This window comes from Crocodylus siamensis, chromosome 7 (genome assembly GCF_052110815.1).
Source record: "Crocodylus siamensis isolate JL-2025a chromosome 7, ASM5211081v1, whole genome shotgun sequence".
Taxonomy (NCBI): Eukaryota; Metazoa; Chordata; order Crocodylia; family Crocodylidae; genus Crocodylus; species Crocodylus siamensis.
The window spans coordinates 55,011,958-55,035,051 of record NC_143401.1 but is presented as its reverse complement, the minus strand read 5'-3'; the positions used below and the strand labels follow the sequence as shown (position 1 = coordinate 55,035,051).

The following is a 23,094-nucleotide window of genomic DNA, read 5'->3' as shown; positions in this document are numbered from 1 at the left end:
ACATACACTTAAGTCGTGATTAAATCATACAGCATCCATGATTTAAAAGAGAAAGAAAAACTCTTTATTTTGCCATTACCAGTATCTCAATTACAGTGTTTGATCTTAATGCCTGCATATGATTTTTTGTGATGAACACAAATCTCCTACATTTTTCTTTTTCTTGTTCTTTACAATAAAGCATACTCTTAATATTTTTTCTTGTCAGGGTACGGAGTTGAATGATGACCGGACACCATCCAATGCCACAGTGACAACCACCTTTAATATCCTGGTCATTGACATAAATGACAATGCCCCAGAGTTTAACAGCTCTGAGTACAGTGTGAGCATTCCTGAGCTGGCCCAGGTTGGATTTGCCCTCCCCCTTTACATCCAGGTGCAGGATAAAGATGAGGTGAGACATTATAGTACATATTGAAATGTACCTGCTGCACATACGCCCTCTGTGCTCCCATGGACAGAGGATTAATAAGTCCTCTGTTTTTCAGCTCTGCTTTTTCTGTATTTTGCACTTCCAAATAATATACGAATGGAAAACAGGGAACAGTCATATGTAATGAGGTACAAGGTTAAACCATGATATCATATAATTAGGGATGCTTCAGTTTTTCTGTTGCCTATCACTCCATACCCTCAGTGTCTAAAATGCAGACACTCTCCTGAATTCTGCTGTCATAAAATGATGATTTTCTGACTAATACTTGTCAACAAACTTAGTTGTGCCTCAAACTGGTTCTCACGTGGTTCTGAGCCCTGTGTGGGCAATCAAATCTCTTCCTCCTTCCAATCTATTTTTATAAACAGAGACAATTCCCCAGAGGGTTTCTGGTGCCATTATGGACCCTCAACAAAGGAAGGATATGGAACTGGGTCATCAGAACTTGTCCAAGGTTCTGTTTTTACATCACTTTACAGTGATATAGTTCTTTTATCTGTGAGAATTTAAATACTTGGGGATTATGAAATTTAGAGAGATGATTCCCATGGTAACTTGTATTTATGCCCCAAGAGTTGATCTGGTTTTTATTGAAAAAATAAACAAAAGGGAGAGAGCCTATTTTGTTTTGTGGTAAGAAACAGCTAAACCCTATGTAGTGTAGAACAACCTTTAGTGACTGTGGGTAAGATAGAGGTATTGTCACTATCAGAAGAAGCACTAAAAAGTGCTCACTAATGTACTGCTGAAGGAGGTGTATGGATAAATATAATGAGTCGGAAGATATTGCTTAAAGATATACTGAAGAGATATTCAGGCATGATATAGCAGCTCTCCTAGAAGCCACTGCAAGCAGGCAACATTTAAATACACTTATCAAAGTTTTTGCAGCTCCCATCAAAAAGAAGGTGAAGTAAAAATAAATATGGAGCAAAGAGAGTTCATCGGTAACCAGAGAACTATAACAAATAAATACAGGAAGAAATCAGTGCAGACCCACTGGCTTGTGTTTCATTTACTATAGCTCACTTGCCCATTTAAGCAGTTTCATCTAGGAGAGAGAACAAAGTCTTTAACAGTGATACTCCAGAGGTAATGACAAGGGTCTCTGTACTCTATCTTCCTTCTTATTAAATCTTTACGCTGTAGTGGAGATGACTTCATGTAGTTCTTAGATCGTCTGACAGGTAGAGGATTGGGATACTTACTTGCTTACTACAGACCCACTCTTCAGTGACTGCAGTTACCCCCCAGAAATGTTTGCCTGCAGCGTCACTGGCTTGTTCTCTGCTCCTGTTAATGGAGCTCCTATTTATTATAGCCCTGGACAATTTTATCTAGGAATTCCATTAGGTTTTCCAGCCCTAGGGTTACAATCTTCAATTACTCCTATTATTTGACTTGTGCAATTCATGCTTCCTGTACTGTACTACCCTGCAACCATGCCACATTCTACAGAGCGTGCTTTAAAGAACTGCTGACACCTCATGGTGAACTTTCAAAGATCTCTTAAAAGCAATCCTGCTTCTGTCATATACTATTTACATTTCTCTTACCTTGTTCCTTGCCACAATATGAAAAATGTGGGCAAGAAAAAATATTTTAAAATTATTCTCATCCTGGAACTTAGTTTACGTAAAGTTATAATTATAATATTGGAGGAAACAATATCAGATTCCTTATTTAAATGGAGTTTTTCTCAAAAAAATGGTGACTTTTCACTTGTGAGAAAAAGATAGAGATTTAACATTTGTTTTGGAGAGTTTACCAGTGGTTACCACAGGAACTTATATCTACTGATACTTACTTGGATGTCAGAGCACTCAAAACTACTTATGACACAGTGTCACAGACAGATTACAACTTCTGTTTGAACATGTACAGATGAGTTTTTACATAGATAGTAAATGTATTTCTTAAAAAATTGTCTTTGCTAACAAAGAAGAGAAGAGTGACAGGAAGCTAGAGTTGCTTCTAAAAAAAATCTTGTCATGGTTTTTCATCAGCTTTGTCACCAAAAGGCATTACAGCAGTCCTGTGGGTACAGCAATGCTGTGGGTGACAGCAGAGTTAATGCTATGCCATTGTTTGGGGGGGAGAGGAGAGTTGTGAGGGGGTGGGTTGTTTGGGGGAGAGTGGGGGAGGTTTAGCATCATAGCGAAGCAGGGCTGAAAGTGACCTTCAGAGGTCATCTAGTCCAAACCTCTGCCTGAGGCAGGATCAACCTTATCAAAACAATCCCATACAAACCATAATCTAAACTCTATATAGACATATAGACTACTCTCAACCCTGACACAACACAGACATAGCACCTTAAGCTGTCACAGGTAAAGCAGGAGAAACCATGGCAGCTAATGTCCTCCTTCTACAAAATGTCAGTATACACTCAAGAAGTCCCTGGTAGAAGGCCACATCCTGTGATACGGAGGAAGGCAAACACACACACAGTCTATACCAATCTGACCATGGGGTGAAATTCCTTCCTGACCCCAAATATGGTGATCGGTCTGATCCTGAGTAGAGGGGCCAGATTCACTAGCCAGGAACCACTGGCTTTTCTCCTAGCAGGAGAATCAGCACACCCCAGTTGAAGTCCCCAGCTTTAGCTGCAACTAACACCCAGTGCCTCTGAGGAGGCTTAAAAACACCCTGATGCAGAAAAGCAAGGATGGGAGCAACCTGCAGAGCTCAGAAACATGGGAAATACCCATAGTATAACAGGCATAGCTGTGCCTAGATCTTCCCTGACCAGTGGCTGTCAAACCTCTTCTTGAGTATCTCCAGTGATGGAGAGTCCACAGCTTCCCCAGGCAGTCTATTGCACTGCTTCACTGTCCTGACAGTGAAGAATTTTTTCCAGATACCCAGTCTAGATTTACTTTGCTGCAACTTCAAGCCATTGGTCTGAGTCCTCCTCTCTGCAATGAGATAGAAAAAGTGCTTTCCCTCTTTATGGCAGCCCTTCAGGTATTTGGAGACTGATATCATGTCCCCTCTTAGGCATGTTCAGTCTGTGGAAAAGTTGCTTAACTCCTTCAGCCTTGCTGCCTATGTTTTGCCTTCCAAGCCCTTTATCATCTTTGTTGCCTGCCTTTGTGCTCTCTCAAACTTCTTCATGTCCTTTTTAAAATGTGGAGCCCAGAACTGCTTACAGTACTCCAAATTAGGCCTAGCCAGTGCCAAGTAGAAAGGCACTATCACTTGCTTTATCTTGCACTTAACGCTACTATGGATGCAACCCAAAACCACATTCACTTTTTGCGTGGCTGCTTCACGCTACAGACTCATGTTGAATCTGTGATCTACCAAGACTCCCAAGTTCTTTTTTCCATAGAGCTGCCATCCAGCCAGGTGTCTCCCATTTTATATTTGTGTTTTGGATTATTTCTCTCAAGGTGTAGCACCTTGCATTTGTCCACACTGAACTTCATCCTGTTAGCTGTAGCCCAGCTTTCCAATCTTTCGAGATTCTTCTGAATTATGCTTGTGTCCTCTCATGTCGGTAGCTTCTTCACTGAAAGATATTACAGCAGTACTGGAGGGTGACAGCAGAGTTAAAGCTGTGCCATTTCTTCTTTTTAATATCTCTACTTACAGGACAAACTTCTCTTCAGAACTTCACCCCAGTCTTTCAGTCTCTCAGTCTTTGAGGCTGTTTATTTTAAAGGAAGAATCCATTTTTCCAGGATTGAGCAAAGAAAATATACTGGTTTTGTTACTGTTAATTAATTTTTTAAGCTCCTCTAACACACTAACCAAACTGGTCACAGTTTTCAAAAGTGTTCAGCATTGGCCAGCTCTTGTATTATTAAAATTAAAGGGACTTTGATGGGAGTGGTTATACCAATGCTGAGCACTTCTGAAAATTACATACATCATTTACAGCACTATTTTGGATGTTGGTTACTCCATATTTGGAACAACAGGGCTAACGTCTTAGGGAAAAGGTTAGCTAAAACTGAGTTACTTTCCAAAACTTTCATGATTTGTTTGTGTAGTAGTCTGTTTTCTTGCAATATGCACCCATGTTGCACACATATGTGGAAACAATTAGAGTAACTAGGAAAATGGAGGCATGAAAGTTTGTGAGGGCAATAATTTAGAAAGTCAGGATATAAACTGTGGGGGGACTGGACTAGTACTACAGTTGGGGTGCAAATCTGTTTTCTAGCATGGACGTAAATATGAAACAGCACTTGTTGGAAATGGCCCAGGCTCTCACCATGGGTGTACATTTAGTAGTGCCCTCTCCTCCTGCCCCTTTCCTTTGTATTTAAGTTCCTTTCTCCAGTTAGTCCTAAAGTGCCACCCTGCTCTGCCTTTTGTTCTAAATGGAAAGATTACACAGGAAAACAAGGCACATTTTAGAGTCTTTCATAGGTAGTTCATTTACTCTGCTAAAAAAAATTGCAAACATCAACAATGTTTAATGAAGAAAATTGTCTTTCCATAACACTGGAGTTTAAGGCAAATGCTAATAAGGGTTATTTTGAAGGTACCAATCAAACTGCTGGGTTCTTATAGCCTTGAGCCTTTTCCCCAGCATGTAACTGTGGGGTAAGGCAGTGTCAGAGCCATACGGAGTAAAATCCTGGCACTGCTGACATCAGTGCTAAATATCCCATCAGGATTTTATCCTGGCTCTTGAACTGTTGTTTTCTGTCACGTCTATACATTGTCCAAGTAATTGCAGAAAATTCTGGTGCAAATCTTTACTTTTCCCTATTTTTATTTACTCTCCTTTATTAGTATGTTTGTCCTCTTTACCTCCTGGCTGCCTAAATTTGACTGATTGTACCCACATTTGGGAGTTTCTGATTTATAGAGAAACACAGGTCCCCTTCTTATTCTGGTAGAGTAAATGACTCCCTACTCATGACTACACCATATGCTTCATCTCCCATAGCCAAGCACAAGGATTGTGGGTTCTAGTAGTGAGAGAATCTGCTCTCCTTGGTCTCCAATCTTGTCATTGGCAGTCAAGGGTAAATAAGAATGGGGTTGTGGTTAGGGAGAAGAGATCTTCAGGCACAGAGGTGAGTAAGGACACATCTGACAAGCTATTTCAGCCTTCATGCAGGAGATGACACAGTTCATTGTATGAGGGGCAAAGGGAAATAAAAATAAAGTTATTCAACTCTCTGAGGAAGGCAGCTAGATTAAACAGATACATAAATATAGATAGATAGAGACAGACAAAAATCAAAGCAAGATTCTTAACAAAAAGCAATTTTGCCCCTTTTTAGTCCTGATACCTATCCCGAGCTGTAAACCTGTGGGCAGTCCCTGAGTTGTTGTTTAGCTAAACTGCAGATAGCTATTTCTTTCATTCTTCCTGCATGTCTCCAGCCTCTTCATGGCTTTTGTTTTCTGTCTCAGAATTCTCTGCAATTTCTTGACCTCCCATAGATTATACCATGTATACAAAGAGACAACCTGAAGAAGGGTGTTTGTGCCCGAAAGCTTGCAGAGACAAATTTTCCCAACTATTTAGTTGGCCTAATAAAAGATATCACATTTACCCAAAGAACCTTGTCTGCCTATTGACACCTTTCTGGCATTAACTAGCCCAGGGCTGAGCACAGTCATCAAGGCCCAGTCTCACTAGATCATATGGTGGAGAGAGGGTCTGCTTTCTTCCTGGTTTGTAATGTGATGTTGCTGTACAGGCTGCTCAGTCACATCAGTTTCTTTGTTGCAACCTTGTTAGTCTAAGGAAGGAGAGACAGTATGACAGTGAAAACTTCGGTGATCTCTCTTGCCATTGCTAATACCAGTGAAACTTCACCTGAGTTATACCGGCAGGGAGATGATTGGTATTTTACATCCATTTTGTCCCATTTTACATAAAGACAATAAGGATAACTAGCATAATTGCTACCCCTTCCACCTGAAGTCAGTAGCAAAAGATTTCAGATAGAGAACTCCCCCATTTAAGGTCTAGTCAGTCCATTCTCTCTTCAGTTTAAAAAGAAAAACCCAAAACTCCCATTGCAAACAAAATGGCTCCTGCTGTCTGCTGCATATGGTTAACCCTTGATTCAAATCTATCTCACATTACCATTCCTCTTGCAGGGCCACTCACTTTATGTGTGCCATGAGCATGAGCAGCTTCAGAGAAGGAGCAAGTTATAAATGGGCTTAGTTCTTTAAAATATGCCATGTAGTGCTATCAGCAAGAAAGCCTTTTAAGCATTAAGCTGTTTTGTAATTAGACCTGAGAGAGATTTTTAAATGGAATTTTGCTAATTTTTTCTTTCAACTTTGTTCTGTACACACAATTTATTTCACAAGCCCCCATAATTGTTGCAGAATTTTGATTAAATGCTTCTGGCTCTTATTCAGCAAAGTACTTAAGATAATGCTTAAATTGCATTGGGTCAAGGACTTAAGCACATACTTAACTGACCAGGTTGGTCAAGCAGGTCCTGCTGACCAACCTGGTTGCCTTTTATGACCAGATGACTAAATCCTTGGATGATGGTGTCGCTGTGGACATAGTCTTTCTAGACTTTAAGAAGGCCTTTGACACTGTCTCACCCCATTCTCATCAATAAATTAAGCTACTGTGGCATTGATGCCTACACAGTTGGATGGGTAAAAAATTGGCTGATGGAGCGTACCCAGAGAGTAGTAGTGGAGGGGTTGTACTCAACCTGGCAAGATGTGAGCAGTGGGGTACCCCAGGGCTCGGTCCTTGGGCCGGCACTGTTTAACATCTTCAACAGCGACTTGGACGAGGGGCTGGAAAGCATGCTGTCCAAGTTTGCTGATGACACTAAGATGTGGGGCCAAGTGGACGCACTTGAAGGGAGAGAGAGGCTGCAACTAGATTGAGACAGACTACAAAAGTGGGCAGACGAGAATAGGATGGGGTTCAACGTAGACAAACGCAGGGTGCTGCACCTTGGGAGAAGGAATTCACAGGATACATACAGGCTGGGGAGTTCCCCTCTTGAAAGCACAAAGGCAAAACAGGATCTTGGAGTCATTATTGACTCCAAGATGAACGTGAGCCACCGATGCCAGACCGCAGCCAGCAAAGCCAGCCATACCTTGTCATGCATCCAAAGATGCATCTCAGGCTTGTTCAGAGAAGTGATACTCCTCGTCTATGCGACTTTGGTCAGGCCACAGTTGGAGTACTGCGTCCAGTACTGGGTGCCGCACTTCAAGAGGGATGTGACCAGCCTGGAAAGGGTTCAGAGGAGGGCCACCCACTTGGTGAGAGGGCAGTAGGACAGGCCCTATGAGGAGAGACTGAGGGACCTGAACCTGTTCAGCCTCAGCAATAGGAGACTGAGGGGGGCCTGGTGGCTGCCTACAAACTCATCAGGGGAGATCAACAGCAAATAGGTAGAGCCCTTTTCTTCTCAGCACCACCTGGACTGATGAGGGACAATGGTAATAAGCTGATGGAGAATAGGTTTAGGTTAGAGATCAGAAGGCAATATTATACAGTTAGGGTGGCCAAAATCTGGAACCAACTTCCCAGGGAAATGGTCCTCACCCCTACCTTGAGCAAATTCAAAAGGAGGTTGGATGATCACCTGTCTGGGGTCTTGTGAACCCAGCATTCATTCCTGCCTGTGGCAGGGGGTCAGGCTAGCTGATCTGTTCAGGTCCCTCCTGACCCTAGCTACTACGAAACTATGAACTGTATATACATGTTTAAGGGCTGTACTGAATTGGGGTCCACTTTGGTATCAAGATAATGAACAAAGCTAAATATCCGGATGCTTTTAATATAAAGCTATATCCTCTAGAACTTTGTGGCAGGCAGTCTGCTGAGCCACTGGCAGGTGGGAGTCAGGGCTAATTACAGAGTTGGCTGACTCAGGGGGCTGGCAGGTGAGGCTAAGCCTGAACAAGGGAGTCATATGAGTGTAAGGGTGTCTCCTGATTGGAGAAGGGCTGGGTGTAGACAAGGTACAAACCCAGACCCTAAGAGTAGGGCTTGCAGTAACATCTTGGGAACTGGTGTAGGAACATCACCCAGCAGGAAGGCTGCCACTCCTGAATACCAGCAAGGAGAACAACATCCCCAGTGTGGGGTCCAGAGCCCTGAGAAGGGGGCTGTGGGCCTGTTGAGGGGTAAGGGGAGCCCTGAGAGAAGAGCTGAGTGCCTGGGCCGTGTTGAGAGCCCAGACAAGTCCAAAAAGAGAGGGGCCGAATGCTCAGGGGCCTACTGAAAGATCAAGCGAGCCCTGGGTGAGGGGCTGAAAGTCTGTGGGCCTATTGAGGGGCCAGGAGAGTCCTGAGGAGAGGGTCTGAGTACTTGGGCCCTGTTGAGAGACCAGACAAGCCCAGAGAGAGAGAAGCTGACTGCACAGGAGCCTCATGAAAGAGCAGGAGAGTCCTAGGGGAGGCTGAGAGTTGGTGGCTCTGTTGAGGGACATGAGTATCTGAGAGACCTGGTGACAGGTCCAGATGAACCTCTTGAGCAGGGCAGAGCACAGGGGCTTATTGAAGGGTCTGGATGTGCCCAGAGAAAGAAAAGACTATGTAGCCAGACCTAGGGAAGGCTCTGAACCCACAGAGAAGAAGAGAGAGTGACCCATGGAGGGGCCCGAGAGAGTGGTCCCATAGAGATGTGAGGGCTGGCAACTAAAAGACTGACCCTGGGAACCTTGACTGGCCTGTGCAGGGGCCAGGGACCAGGAGGGGCCCACAGCAGAGATGACCAGATCCAGCAGGGCCTGGAGTCTGAACTGGCCTGGAGGTAGAGCCAGGGCCTAGGAGAAGCACAAAGGTCCTTGTGGGGCCACAGCTAAGATGGAAGAGTCAGGGGGCATGCGACCCAGGATGATGATGGCTGGTAGGGGTCTGAGAGTGAGTTGGGAGCCAGAAATAGAGGACTTGGATGCAAGATGGAGCCATGGGCCCAGTGGTTAGCAGCCCAGGAGGGACACTGGATATCTAGGGGGAGCTCAGAGAGGGGAAAGCAAGACCAAGACGGTTTGGAGACTGGTTCTGGGTAAGACCTAAAACTGCACCCTAGTAGAGTTGGTAGATGTGGTGGGGTTGCTTGTGGTGGGGCAGCCTCCATGAAATGCCATGCATGGGCCACTCCAGGGAAAGCAAGAATGGAGTGCCAGAAAGCCTCAGCTTCTACTTCCTTGTGGGTGACCCTGTGGAGAAGGAAGACTAGGGAAGCACACTCCAACAGAAAAGCACTCGCTAGGGAAGATTGGGACCATGGGAGTATAGAGGCCCAGTGAGGATCTTGTGAAGATTGGGATCATGTGAGTCCAGAGGCCTAGTAAAGGGCCAGGGAAGATCAGGGCCTTGTGGGTCCAGAGGTCCAGTGAGGGGTTGGGAAATAGAAGGTAGGACCAGAGGGGTCCAAGGCCATGAGTTGTGAGGCCCAGCAAGGGGCCTGAGGCCCATGAGTAGGTTGGGACCAGAGGGTTCCAGTGGCCCAGTGAGGGGCAGAGAGTAAATTGCAGGGCCAGATGGTTCGGAGGGCCTGGAGAGTGGCTGGGAAATGAAGAAATAATGGGGTCCAGGACAAGGGACCAAGAAGGTGGCTGACAGCCTGGAGAGGGGCTGAGAGAGAAATCAAGGAGCCTAGCAGCCCAGTGACTGGTTGGGTGAGACCAAGGGGTGTAAGGGCCCAGAGAGGGGCTGGAGGAGAAACTGAGGGGTCTGGCAACTGGAGTGGGGCTGACAGGGTGAGAGGGGCCAAGAGGGAGACTGAGGGATCTGGCAGTGCAGGAAGGGGTGGTGCAGAAAGACAGAGGGGTCTGAGGACCCAGAGAGAGAGGCCAGAGGAGAGACTGAAGGGTCTGGCGACCAGAGTGGGGCTGACAGGCTGAGGGCTCAGAAGGCCCAGTGAGGGGCTGTATCAGCGACAAGCTGAACATCTGTAAGGATGCCATCAGTGAGGTGTGGGGCACGAGGTAGGGGAGATATGGAGTCATGCAATTAGCCTATAAGTCCATGACCATGATCTGGGTGGTCATTCGAATAAGATCAGGCTAGCTTCCCCCTTTTTATCGTACTTCCATCATAGCATGGCAGGTGAAACAAGAAGGTTCCCTAGGGGCGGAGTGGGCACAGTCATGGAGTTTCCAGGGAGCATCGTGGCCACCCCTAAGACCCCACCCAATATGTGACAAACTTCAACCTCTTATTTGAAAATCTACCCCCTGTTTTTCAGAACTGAATACAGTTAAGCTCAAAGGGTACTTATACACATGCTGGACGTCTGCTCCAACACATGCTAATTAGCACACATCAAAGCAGACTCCATTAACTGAGTCCGCATCATATATATTCAGTGTCCCCGCACTTTAAAATGGTGGCAGGGTGCTTTAACTAAAGCTCATCGAACAAGCTTTAGTTAAAGCACCCCCACCACCATTTTGAAGTACAAGATGCTAAATACATGTGACACTGCAGGTGCTTTAATTAGAGCATCTCTCAGAACCACTCTAATTAAAGCACCCCCCTTCCACTGCCAGAGATGCCCCAAAAGTCTTATTGTTTAATACATTTTTCTGCAAGTCAGATCCAGTTGTATCTTTGTACAACTGTGTGCTCATCCACATTATCCATATCTTTACTTGGAAATAAGAAATGATGAATAAATATAAGGCAATAGCAAATTGAACTGCCTATTTGTTTACACTGCTGTGTGGTTTAGTGCACACAAATTTGGTGCATTCAGTATCCCCCAGTGTGTTGTATTTAATCAGAAGTTGGTTTGAGGCAGCATGAAAATGTCAACAGTGAGACAACAGCAAGTATTTGTAGTACTGAATAGGCATAATACAAGAAATATCTTACCTTTGTTGTTCTGTTTCGAGTTCAGCTGTAAAATGATTGTTACTCACTTTCACTTCCTGCTGAATTTTAATATCCCTCCCTCTGCCCACTTGGGCAGAAAGATTTGAATGAGTAAAATGAGAGGGTTGTTTCAGAATTTTGGAATGAATTCTATGAAATGTAGGAGCAAAGGGATCACGGTTAGGTGTGACAATCATGAAGGGGAATGTTGATATGAATATATGTTCAGAAAATCGAGGATGAACTCCAATATGAATTCAGGGCACTGTCCTGTAGCATAAACAACATTTGCCTGTTTTCCCTGCGTGAAACAAAGGACAGAACAAGATTGGCATCAAATGAGATTCTGATAGGAGACTGCCTCAGCCTCTGCCCATAAGATCAATTGATTTTTTTTCCTTCTTGAAGATTAATTAGTAAGAGATAACCAGGTAAAACCTACCTGGGCTTTCTCAATTCACTTGGTTCCTTTTGTTTTTCTACTGCTAGCACAAGTTTATCTTAAAACTGTGCAGCATCCAGTGTGTTCAAGCAGTTAGAGCAGGTGCTTAAATGCCAGGAGACAGTGTGGGTTTTATTTCTGACTAAGAGCTTGATCCAAAACACATTACATTGAGTGGGAGTCTTTGCATGTGATCAGGTCTTTTGTGGATGTGGGGAAAAGTTAGAGAAGCTCAACCATATTTGTGAAATGGGGAGAGATATACTTGAACACCTTTGTACAGCTGCTTCAGAGCCTCTGATGAAGACTTTGAAATATATTCATTATGTATATTGCATCAAGATTGTGCCTGACACTTTCCAAAGATCAATCATGTATACATAAAATATACTGCTCAGGCTTGATTCTCCCCCTGTTTACACGGTTGTAGGCCAGGAGTGACTCCCCAAAGGAGTAAATCCTGCTTGACAGAAAGGAGATTCAGGCCTAATATGAATCATTACAGAAAGGTTTCTTTCTATTTTGAGACCAGGGATCTCTCTGTATGGATGAAGCTCCAGTCAATTTACAGGGCTGTTGAGCCAGCATATTCCTCCTGAAGATGGCAATGAGGGACACCTTTTTGTACTGTATTTTCACTGCCTAGCCTCAAGATTTTGCATGATGCTTTATGAAGATTAAAAAAGGACAAGGGCATGGCCCAAAAGAAATTAGACACTAAATTAGACAAAAGGGGAACATAAAGAAAGCAGAAGAATGGAAGGGGATAGAAAAAGGAGTGATGAGAGTTGAAGATCGTGGGGTGGAGTGAGAAAAACAGAATTCAGAATTCCAGAATTTTTAAAAAGGAGTTTGAGGTAGGAGGACAGGAAAAATGTGAGAACCTAGCGCAGAAGCGGTGCAAAGGAAAGGGAAGCAGAAGCTTTTGAGGAGGAGAATGAGGGCATTTGACAGACACAAATTGTGATGCTGATCCCAATGTAGGGAGCAGTGTGAGCAAGTGAGAGAGGGACAGAAACAGAAGAGAGCGAAGCCCAAAGGATGAGCAGAGAGATTGGTAGGGCAGGGCTGAGAGAAAGGAGGGCAAGCAGTTTGAACTTGTGGGAAAAGACAGGAAGGCAATTGATTATTTTAGATGGTGGATGCTTGATAGGTTAAGTAAAGGAGTAAATGCAATCAAGGGAGGCAGAGAGAAGGTATCCAGGGGACTATGGTTTGAACTAAGGCTTTGGCAGGTTTTTGGTTTTGGTTTTGTTTGTTTTTTTTAAATACTGTGAGAGAGAAGCAACAAGAACTGGCAAGAGTCTGACCTGAGGAGAAAAGGCATGTTCTCTCCAGTGGCAATAATTGTCAGGAGCCAATGCACTCTTTATACCTAGTATTTTCTACAGGGTTTATTTGACCTAAACCTTTCTCTTAGGGTGGTTTTTTTTTTGGTTTGGTTTTTGATACAATAACTTGGGACTTTTGTGAAGATTTTGTGGATTAGAAACACTGATATTCTTTTTAAGCACATTCAAAAAAGCATAGCATTTGGCCTAACATTCCTGCTTCAGTTTGCCAGCTACAACACTAATTTCCACATTCTAATTTCTACTGTCTGGTTAACATTTGTGGTGTCCCTTATGTAGCTGCACACCTTTCTGCCCACCAGAGTATATTTTCTTTAGTGTTTCATAGAGCCCTGATCACCAAATATCTTCAGGTGCAGACTGAGTAAAACTGAGGGAGGTCAGGTGCACAGAAAACCAAATGTGTCTGTCCTAGCTTTGATTTTATTCCCTGATGATGGCTGACTGTGGGGAGAGAGAAAGCAAAAGTGTACCTTGCAGCTATCACTGCAGCTACATTAAGATGTGTGCATTAATACTTTAAAATCATTATAAAATTATTGAAAAGGTAAGTAGATTTAAAAATATATACAATACAGAAAGCAGTGCCCAATATCATGATGTTAGATTGATAAGGGGGTAGGTGCCTATGTGTCTCTGTGCAATATATGAACTGCGTATATATCATATATAGCATTTATATGCATATGACGGACACATATGCTATGAATGTAACACGGCACATAACTGTAAAGAAAAATTGACAGCTCTCTAGTATTCTTTCCTGAAAGTGCCACCTGCCAATCGGACTGAATTAGATTTCACAGGGGTTTTTGCAATACATGGAATTCACCAGCAAATTACCCTTAAAGAGGGAAAATCAATCATTTGGAGCAGAGATAAGCTGAAGGCAAGTCAGCCTCGGATTGATCCCGTCTGTGCAAGCGTGTGTGGAATTCAGCAGATAACCTAGGGAAAGCAGGAAAGGAGGGAGGGAGTGGGGGAGAAAACTCCTACAGGAGAGAGGGAGAGAAAGGCAAGGAGTGTGGAGACTGAGACTTAAAACAGGCATGGGGTTGTGGCAAAGGTGTTTAAGTGATGAAGAGAAGGACTAGCAGAGGCATGAAGTGAACAATTGTGTAAAGCCAACTCGGGCAGGATGTGGGAGCATTCCCTTCTGGGAAGTTCAAGGATTCTGAAAAATGGTGTATTTGTTTAGTCTGACAACAGCCAACTGACCATAGGCACTTACCATTCCTCCTCCAAATCTCAGCTTTTAGGAGACAAGGTCCATCTCAGCCCTTCATTCAAGGCCTCTTATTGTCTTGGGTACAAGGCCTAGTGAGCAGGAGGGCCAAGGTAAATGCCTTTTTGGTGGTGAAGGAGAGGGCAAGACCTCTGCTTGTAACAGAAGGTGGAGCAGAGAAGCTCTAAAGAAGAGGAAGAGGGAGAAGGTATTAGACTAAAGAGGGCAAGAATGCAGAGCAGGAAGCAAAACTCACAGAAGGGGTATGTTGGGTAGAGGAAGGGAGGACGAAGGGAGGACGGCAGGGGAGAGGGCAAAGTGAGGAAACTTGACTAGGCACCAAAATGTGCTCTTGCCATTTACTTCTTATTAGTATTTGTGAGTCACAGAAATACAGTGCTGAGTGCTGCAGAAATGTTTACACACACAAGCTACAAATTAAACCAGGAGGCATTGCTCTGGATAATAGGTGTGTTCTGTGGAGGAGGAGGGAAAGGTTTGAGGAAAGATTTGTGACAACCAGGGATCCTGGTTTTCCCTGATATAAGGGATCTGGGACAAACATTGCATAAACCCGTTTGATCCAACAGTTAAGTCTGATGCTACATTCAACCAGGTTTATCTCAAACCCGTTTCAGCCATTTTCAAACTGGTTTATGTGCACTAAATGTCTGTTCTGTTGCAGGTTTAAACCAGTTTCTGATCACTTAAACCGGTTTATGTGTAATGTATGTCCCTAGCCCTGGACATGAAGTACCAAAATCATACATCAGGGCAGTTATTTTCACTTTTTGGAACTCTTGTGCTTTTGTCACTTTTTTCTCTTTATCAAAATAACCCTGGCAAACTTGTGAAGATGGGCAGGCAATGTGTAGGACAGCACTGGACATCATTTTACTCTTTCACTGGAAATTGCATTCCTTGTAGTAGTCTGTGCTTGGGATACACTCATCATTATCATGAGTCTGTGAAAAAGCTAAGAATGTGACATGACCCTGGTTTCCAAAAACATGAGGCTCTGACATAGTATCCTGATGTGACAGCCCACTTGGTGTGCAAAGACTTTCATCGTTGCCCTGTTTATGCTTATTAAAGATCTTGTGCTATTTTCTACAAAAGCAGAGTGACCCCAATGTCCTGGCCGCATTTTGGTGTGGGAGACTAATTTACCTGCCTAAGTGTCCCAGGAATTTCAGGTGCATATGGCTTTCTTTGTTCCCTTTTGTCCCCTGACACTCAGTTGTTGTATAGCACTTGCTTGTGCTGTTAAAAAAAGAGGCTTTATCTTACCCAGAAGTAGCTGAACAGTTGGCTAAATAAATAGAACAGAATTTTTTCTCTGACCCAAGTGGGACTTGTTGCAAGTTTCATGTTCTACTACAGGGCTTGTGTATGCATGTATATGTCAGTATCTCATAGTTTGGCTGCCTGATCCGAAATTACCTTTTCCCTTCTTGGGAACAACTGTGATTTTCCACAAGCTAATCACAACTATTTTGTTAGGAACAAAAATCAACAGTTATGAAAATCAAGCACCACTAATGCAATGAAGTAGTCTTAAATTGTCCTCTAATCCATTCCTTGTTTGCCAAGGGCCCCTCTCTGCCTCTTCTTCCCTGGCATGATGACTTCTTATTTTTCAGCTCTGCATGTGGTCACTCTAGGTGTTTGATTGGGCTTTAATTAAATGAAGCGGAGAATAGAGTGATAAAGAAAAGCAAGTCTGTATAGTTTGATTTTTTGTCACTTTGCACGATAGATTAGGAAGACAGGAAATTAAGCAAGCAGGAAACAGCATGCAGCCTGCCATCACCCCCCACCCAGTCTCCTCCCCTGCCGAAAACACAAGTCAGGTGACTGGCAGGTAGCTGCTGGATTCCTGAACTAGGGACAGAAGTTACACATAAACTGGTTTAAGTAATCAGACACTGGTTTAAACCTGTAACAGAACAGAAGCTCAGTGCACATAAACCAGTTTCAAAATGGCTGAAACTGGTTTAAGATAAACCTGGCCAAATGTAGTATCAGACTTAACTGATTTGGGCTATCAGTTAAGTCTGATACTTCTGTCCCAGACCCCTTCCTAGTTCAAGTTAAATCACAGTCCCCCAGCATCCCAGCATGCTTTGCACCCTTGGGGTGTGCTGTAGTGTCTGCTTCAGCAGGGATGGGTTGAGGGGGCAGGAGGCAAGGACTGCCTGCCCCACCCCAGCGAACCCTGGATGGGATCTGGGGGCAGAGAGGGGGTTAAACCCCCCTTCCTCGGGTACAGAACTGTCCTGCCTTGCTAAACATTCTGCTGCCTGCAACTGGACTACAAATGTCAGAGGCACCTGGAAGCAGGAAGAAGAAGTAATGAGCAACCTGTCAGAGTCTGACAGTTGTGATTCTGGACTGCAAATCCCAGAAACCTTGGGGGCAGCAGGAAGAAGAAGTAAATGCACAGCCCATGGTGGCTGTGCCAGAGAGGTGTGCCCTACTGCCCCCTGGCTTCTGCCCTGAGCTGCTGCAGGCACGTGGCTGCATTTCGTGAATCAAAAGTGAATGTCTCTCTAGTCGTTTGTCAGTTTAATCTCTGCGTTTTAGATTAATCTGCAAAGACTGAATCAATTCAGCCTCAGACTTTTTGACTGTCTGTACTTAGCCCTTGTGAACTAAGCCTGTAAAGTTGTACCCAAAGATCAGATTCAGAGGCCATTGGGATGGTTATACCCCCTCCCTTGTGCTCAATTGGACTTTAGAATGACATATACACCTTGTATACAAATGGACCAGGGAATCTGCATTGGCTTGATTTACGCACCTGGGAACCAAAGGAATGACTAAATGAAAATGACTAGCATACCGAGTAAGTCTTACACCGAGATTTGGTGCAAAGTCTCCAGAGTGACAAGGCCAGTAGATTGTTCCACGTCTTGTGATGCCCAAAGTGCTTTGAATTGCCTTTCCTCAGGCCATACTCAAACAGTGGTAGTCAGAAGCAGTGCTCAAGGTATCCCCCTTGCAGTTAAATGGAGAGTGGGGGGTTTCTGTAAGGATGTTCTTCATGAAGGTTGTTCTTTCTCTGGAACTCATGACTGTCAGTCCACCACAGTCCTGTTATAATTAACCCTGCGCACATACCAAGAAGTGTGTTTTTTGGCAGGAATCGGGATGCCTGTGGTTGTTGCATGAAGTATTCAGGGTAAGACCCTTATGAAACTCCTTGAGTACAATGGGGCACCTATTCAAAACTCAGAAGAATCATATTCCCTGCTGAAGCTACCCATACACTTAATTTAAATAAACAGGTAGGCCTAGACACAGTTATCTGTGCAGAGAGGTCGTTTAGTAGCAGCAACAGCCACTGCAGCCCCTCATTTCTTACAAGTTCCTAGGCCCCAGTGAATAGTCAGCTGGAGATGGGCTCAAGTCTGAGGTTCAGGAAGAAAGTTTATAACGTTACTTTGTTGCAGGCACTGACTTGCCTGTCAGATAGCCTGTTCCTTAACATTCTTTGTCAGGAGAAGCATGGAGAATGAACTCATTTTCTGTGAATAGTTGACATATCAACCAGACAATCCAGGAGCAGACTTTGATTCCCTGCCCCTTTGATTATATTGAACATACAAAAGGAATAGCCTTCCTAGAGCAGGACAAGAAGCAAAGCCCCTTGCCCTGTGGATAGTGAGCAGAGTTCTTTGCAGATTAAACCAATTGTAATTCTTCAAATTGTATTAGTAACTACATGCAGAAACTGATGTGTTTCAGTGCTTTCTAAAATAAAGCTAGAAACTGATCAGCATTTATCTAGCTCTCTAAAAAAATATTTAATTGTATCTGACCTTTGTTTATTTTGCAGAAGTTTGCTTCCTCTATAGGATGGTCATGGACAGCTTTATTGTTATAGGATTGGATAAGCACATGCTGGACTTTGCAGGCAGGTCCATCATTATATTGTTGTTTCTCAACTGGCCTTCCTTCTCTTTAAAGAAAGAACATTGAAGCATTTATAAGTTGGAAATACAATCTAAAGAATAATGTGAAGTTTGTGAAACAAAATAGTATGAGACAGCAACAGTTATAATACTGAAACTGCAGCCTCTGCAGTAATCCCTTACAAGTCAGAGGCATAGGCTAAACCCAGATGTATCAGGCTGCAAACAATTGATGCTTCTAATGTCTCGGGATCCTTTGCCAATCTTATATAGTCTAAATAAGAGACTGTCAGGGTAGTTTCAGTTGTAAACTCTCTGTTGTATTAGAAAATATTTACATACTCTATCAAAACACTGGTTTTTTTCCTGCTCCTCTTCTCATGTGTCATGGATCTTCTCTTCCTTTCTGAAATAGGAGAGGTGAGGAAAGGGATTTTTTTTTTTCAAAACACTATTTAAAAAAAATCTGTTCCCCAGATCGTTTACCTGTGGGGCGGTGCATTGGGGAGGGGATGGGGAGACAGTTGTGATCCAGTCTAAGCCAGCTCTTTCTGGTGGGCAGCTGATAACAATTTGAATATTCAGATTTGCTTTCAGCCATCTGCAGGAGGTTCAGAGGCTCCTATTCCTAGAAGCAAAGAAAACAGCATGGGGCAGAAACAGAAAATAAATAACAGAATAAATATATACATGAAAAATTAAAGCAACTTTCCCAACAGGCAGATGAATTCCAGTTTTCAAGACTTCACATGGGATGACTGAGGTACTAGAGTAGTTGGTAATTAGGGACTGCAGATATCAACAGGCTGATCTTTTTTCCCAGCTGGAAAGGAATTAATCTAGCCAGTTCTTTTCCACAAAGACTAGAGTTTCTTTTGATGTTCACCCTTATCTCATGCCCAAACGAAAGCACTCCTCTTCAGTTCCAAGAAAATCCACATCCTCTTACCATGCTGAAAGGCTCTTTCACGCGCAACAATCGATCCTACAAGATACCAAGAGAGACTCCAACAAAGTGCAAGGAAAGGGCTTTCTGTGTCACTGTCCCGACTACATAAGACTCCATTGTTATTAAGGTGACAGCTTAGAAGAGAAAATGAAGGACACGGAACTGGGTGCTCTCAGGAGAGGACACTGCAAACTCTAGAATGGCTTGTTCAGAGGTGTTCGCATGTCATGCTGTGAAACGTCAGAAAATTGCCAATAAATGAAGTAAATTTAAAATAATCAAACTCTAAATTTTCTCTGTGTAAGTGAAGGGCTGTTGTTAAAAATATCCCTGTTGTGAACCTGAATCTGATATCTTGGCTCATGCTGATGGTACTTGTCTCCACAAATAGCATTACTTGAAGGTGTTGCCTATTAAGCATAAAGAAGGCTATTAAAATCTGGTCGTCTGTTCTGAGTCATGCTGGTGTTTGCAAATAATGGCCATTACTCCCAGTTGGTAATCTCTGTTTGCACAGAAAGTATGAACCTTTGCTCAAATGTATTAAGAATGAATATGTTCTAATACAGAGGCTTTAAAATGGCGTGCCACTTATCTCATCTGAAGGAGAAATTCCATCTTTACAGCTTTATTATTAAAAAAACAAACAAACCCAAAAACCTACCTGCTCTGGTTTACAAGATAGAGTTCTAAACCAATGTCCAGGATGTCCCAAATAGTGAAAACTGAGTAGGCATCTACCAACTGTGTGGAGGTAAGTTATAGTTTTATAACAGACACTCTTTGAGCATTTCCAAATATCTGTCAGTGAATCCACTTATTTGCTGTAACATTCGTAAATGCAGTGCAATCTAGAAATTGATTATCGTTGTTGTTAACATATTTATTTCATAGTGTAAATTCATTCTCATCCCCTCCCCCCCAGTATACTGGACAACGTACCCACTGGATTTTGGTAAAGAGTATATGAGAAGGTGCATTCACAGTGGTGTAGAGTCATGTGCTATGTTAGTTTTCTGGGCATATGCTATCTGCTCTTGGGATGCTGAAGGGTTAAAGGGAGGCAAGCAGAGGGGATTGTGAATTAAATTCCTACATTAAGACTGGATTGAAAAGTTAATGGAGAAATGGAAAAAGAACCCTACTGGCACTCATCCAGGAAGTTAGAGAAACAGGACAAGTGCTCCTAGTTAAAGGTGACCTGCAAAGGAATTGTTTTTTAAAATTGGGTTTGTGCCCCTTTTTTGCTGCTCTGTGAAATATGTGGAAAGCGGAAAAAGAGAGAGCCATTTCTATGAGTGTTTTGTGAGCTGCATGCACAAAGAAACAGAAGAATCCAAACAAATCGTGTTTGATGCTAGCCTCTCCTACTGCAAAAATCAGTGTCTGATTTGGTTCCTTCCTTTAAACCATCTCCCATTCCACCCTACCTTGATAAAGAGGAGCAAACATAAAGCTCATGATTAACAGAGACACCTTGTAGAACTTCTCAGTGGGATTCAGCAGAGTCAATAAAAGCGTAAGATGAGATTGGCCATGCTCATGTTTTACGGAGAGCTGACGATAGGGTTGGTGAGAAACGTTTCAGTTAAATGTTATTTGTTGGGAAATGCTCATTGGTCAGGAAAAGCTTCTTCACCCAGAATGGAATTTCAAGGAGGGTGGGGGAGAAGTGCCCCAAAAACCCCTACTCTCCCACCTGCCCTAGAGTAACAAATAGCCAAATGATTGGGGCATTTGTCTGGGAGGAAGAGATTCACTTTCAAGTCCCTTCTGCCAGATTCATAGCAGAACTAGTTGCTCTCCTATGTTGGAGAAGCTGGGGGCAGGGTATGTCTCTTGATTGTGAAAGATCTTGGCTTTGTCCTGATATGCAGTCAGACAGAATTTGAAATCTCATAAAATTTTGTGGCACAGGAAGATTGTTTCCTGCCCAGCTCCAAGAACATGGATACTGTAGAAGTGGGCAGCTCTAGATAACCCAGCGCTGTCCATACACTTTCAAATTATGTTAAGCTTCCTAGGCCACCAGAAGAAGGCCCTTTCCTTACTGGATTATATTGGTGGCATTCTCATTCTGGGATACCTTTCTCCTATGTGATCACGGTAAAAGAGAAATTCAAAGGGGCATCTCCATTTTATGTTAAATGAAACATGCTCCAAAGTGCTGTACAGGCAGTCCTCAGACTTGCAACACAATTAGTTCCTGAAAATTGTGTCTTAAGTTGTAACTCAGAACCAATTTTCCCATAGGAACAATATTACAAATGGGGGATTGGTTCCTTTATCATGCTCGACACAGCTGCATCCAGCTATTAAGTCTGTTGTGGTGGGGGAGAGGGGGAGGAAAGAGGCATGGGGGGCAGATCAATGTCCCCGCCGCAAGGGAGGGATTGTGGCTAGGGCTGGGGCAAGTGCTGCCCAGGGAGGGAGTGGGGCGGCTTGTTCCACTGTGCGCCACTGGTCTGGGAGCTGCTCATGTGGCATTGTGTCCAGTGGCTCTTGCTGCTGCTCCCACTACCAGTCCAGGAGGGCATGGGGCAGGGGCATGTGCCCCAGGATCTGCACGGAGTGGGTGGGCAGGGCTGGGGCTGCACTCCAGGTGGAAGGTGCTGGGAGCATGCTATGCCTTGGCTATGCCCATCTGGTGCAGGGCCAGCGCGAGACTGATTCACTCTGCTGCTTCCAGACAAGCGGCATGCAGCAGCAGGAGCCAGCCCGGCTTCCCCACACCTCCCAGACAAGCAGCGGCTTTGTTCCAGCTGGGCAAGCAGCAGCAGGGCATGTGGGGGGGTGGAGGGGATTTGGCTCCCGCTGCTGAGTGCTGCTTGTCCAGAGGCAGGGCAGAGGCTCAGTCTTGTACTGGCCTTGTGCCAGCTGGGCGAGTGGTGGGGGGACATAGCCCCCGCTCCCAGTGCCTTCCACCTGGAGCACAGCCCAGAGCAGCCCCAGCCCTGCCCACCCTGTGCAGATCCTGGGGCACATGTCCCCGCCCCATGCCTTCCCAGACTGGCAACAGGAGCTATGGCTAGAGTCGCTGGACAAGCCACCACATGAGCAGCTCCAGGGCCAGTGGCATGCAATGGTGCAGGCCACCCTACCCCTTCCCCGCGCAGCCCCTGCCCCAGCCCCAGCCCCAGTCCCTCCCTTGTAGGGGCATTGATCTTCCCTCCCCCCACCACAACAGATTTACCAGCTGAACACAGCTGTATTGACTGTCATAAAGGTGGAACTGGTGTGGGGACCTCAAAACGGTGTCAGTTTACAAATGTCGTTAAATGCCATTTGTCATAACTCAGAAAGTCGTTAAGTGGAGGACTGCTTGTAACTTGTAACCAGAGCTTCCCAAGACCAGGGACCCTTTGTTGTCATTATTGCTATGTTCACTCCTAATCGTTTGGCACAATCTGATTGGTTTGTGTCATTTAGAGTACTGGCTTCTTAATTTGTGTGAAGTGCCACATACTCCTCTGGTCCTATATGTCAGGAACGTATAGCTCTCCCTCCCTTTGCAACATGGTGGGGCCTTTGTTGTTTTCTTTGGTGGGTGGGAGGGGGAAAGAGAGGGGATTCTCTGGCTGTGTCACTTGCTCTCAGCTGTCACGCTCAGGCAGGTTTTGCTATTAGTGCCCCTTCGTGCATTTAATTGGTCCCTCCTTCTAACAGGATGGAGTCCATTCAGAGGAAAATTGGAAATTCGGCTCTGGCAGTTTCTGAACTTTATTTTAATGTGCTCGGCTGGGCTGCATTTTGGGAAGGAGCTTGACTCTTGGTATGAAGGTCCTAAACTGTCTCTTGTCAGCATTTGGGAGGAGGCCTCTTCTTGCTACAGAAAAGACTTGGGTGAGAAGAGGAGCATTTGGGTCTCTGGTTTAAGGTGTGCTGTAGAAAAGCACATCTTTGTCTCTCAGAATTGTTTAAAATTAGTAGTTGGGCTTCTGGAGGTTGAGGGATATGTCACTGTTGGGCAGGCTGC

The 23,094-nt window shown here is 44.2% G+C and overlaps 1 protein-coding gene across 1 annotated transcript in view; it reads left to right on the top strand.

The window, feature by feature from the left end:
- The window catches only part of CDH23 (cadherin related 23), a 408,502-nt gene that overhangs the window by 156,905 nt on the left and 228,503 nt on the right, over positions 1–23,094 (top strand). Inside the window, exon 6 of the mRNA XM_090058715.1 lies at positions 209–397. Within this exon, the coding sequence (XP_089914841.1) occupies positions 209–397 (189 nt within the window). The remainder of the gene's footprint in view (positions 1–208; positions 398–23,094) is intronic.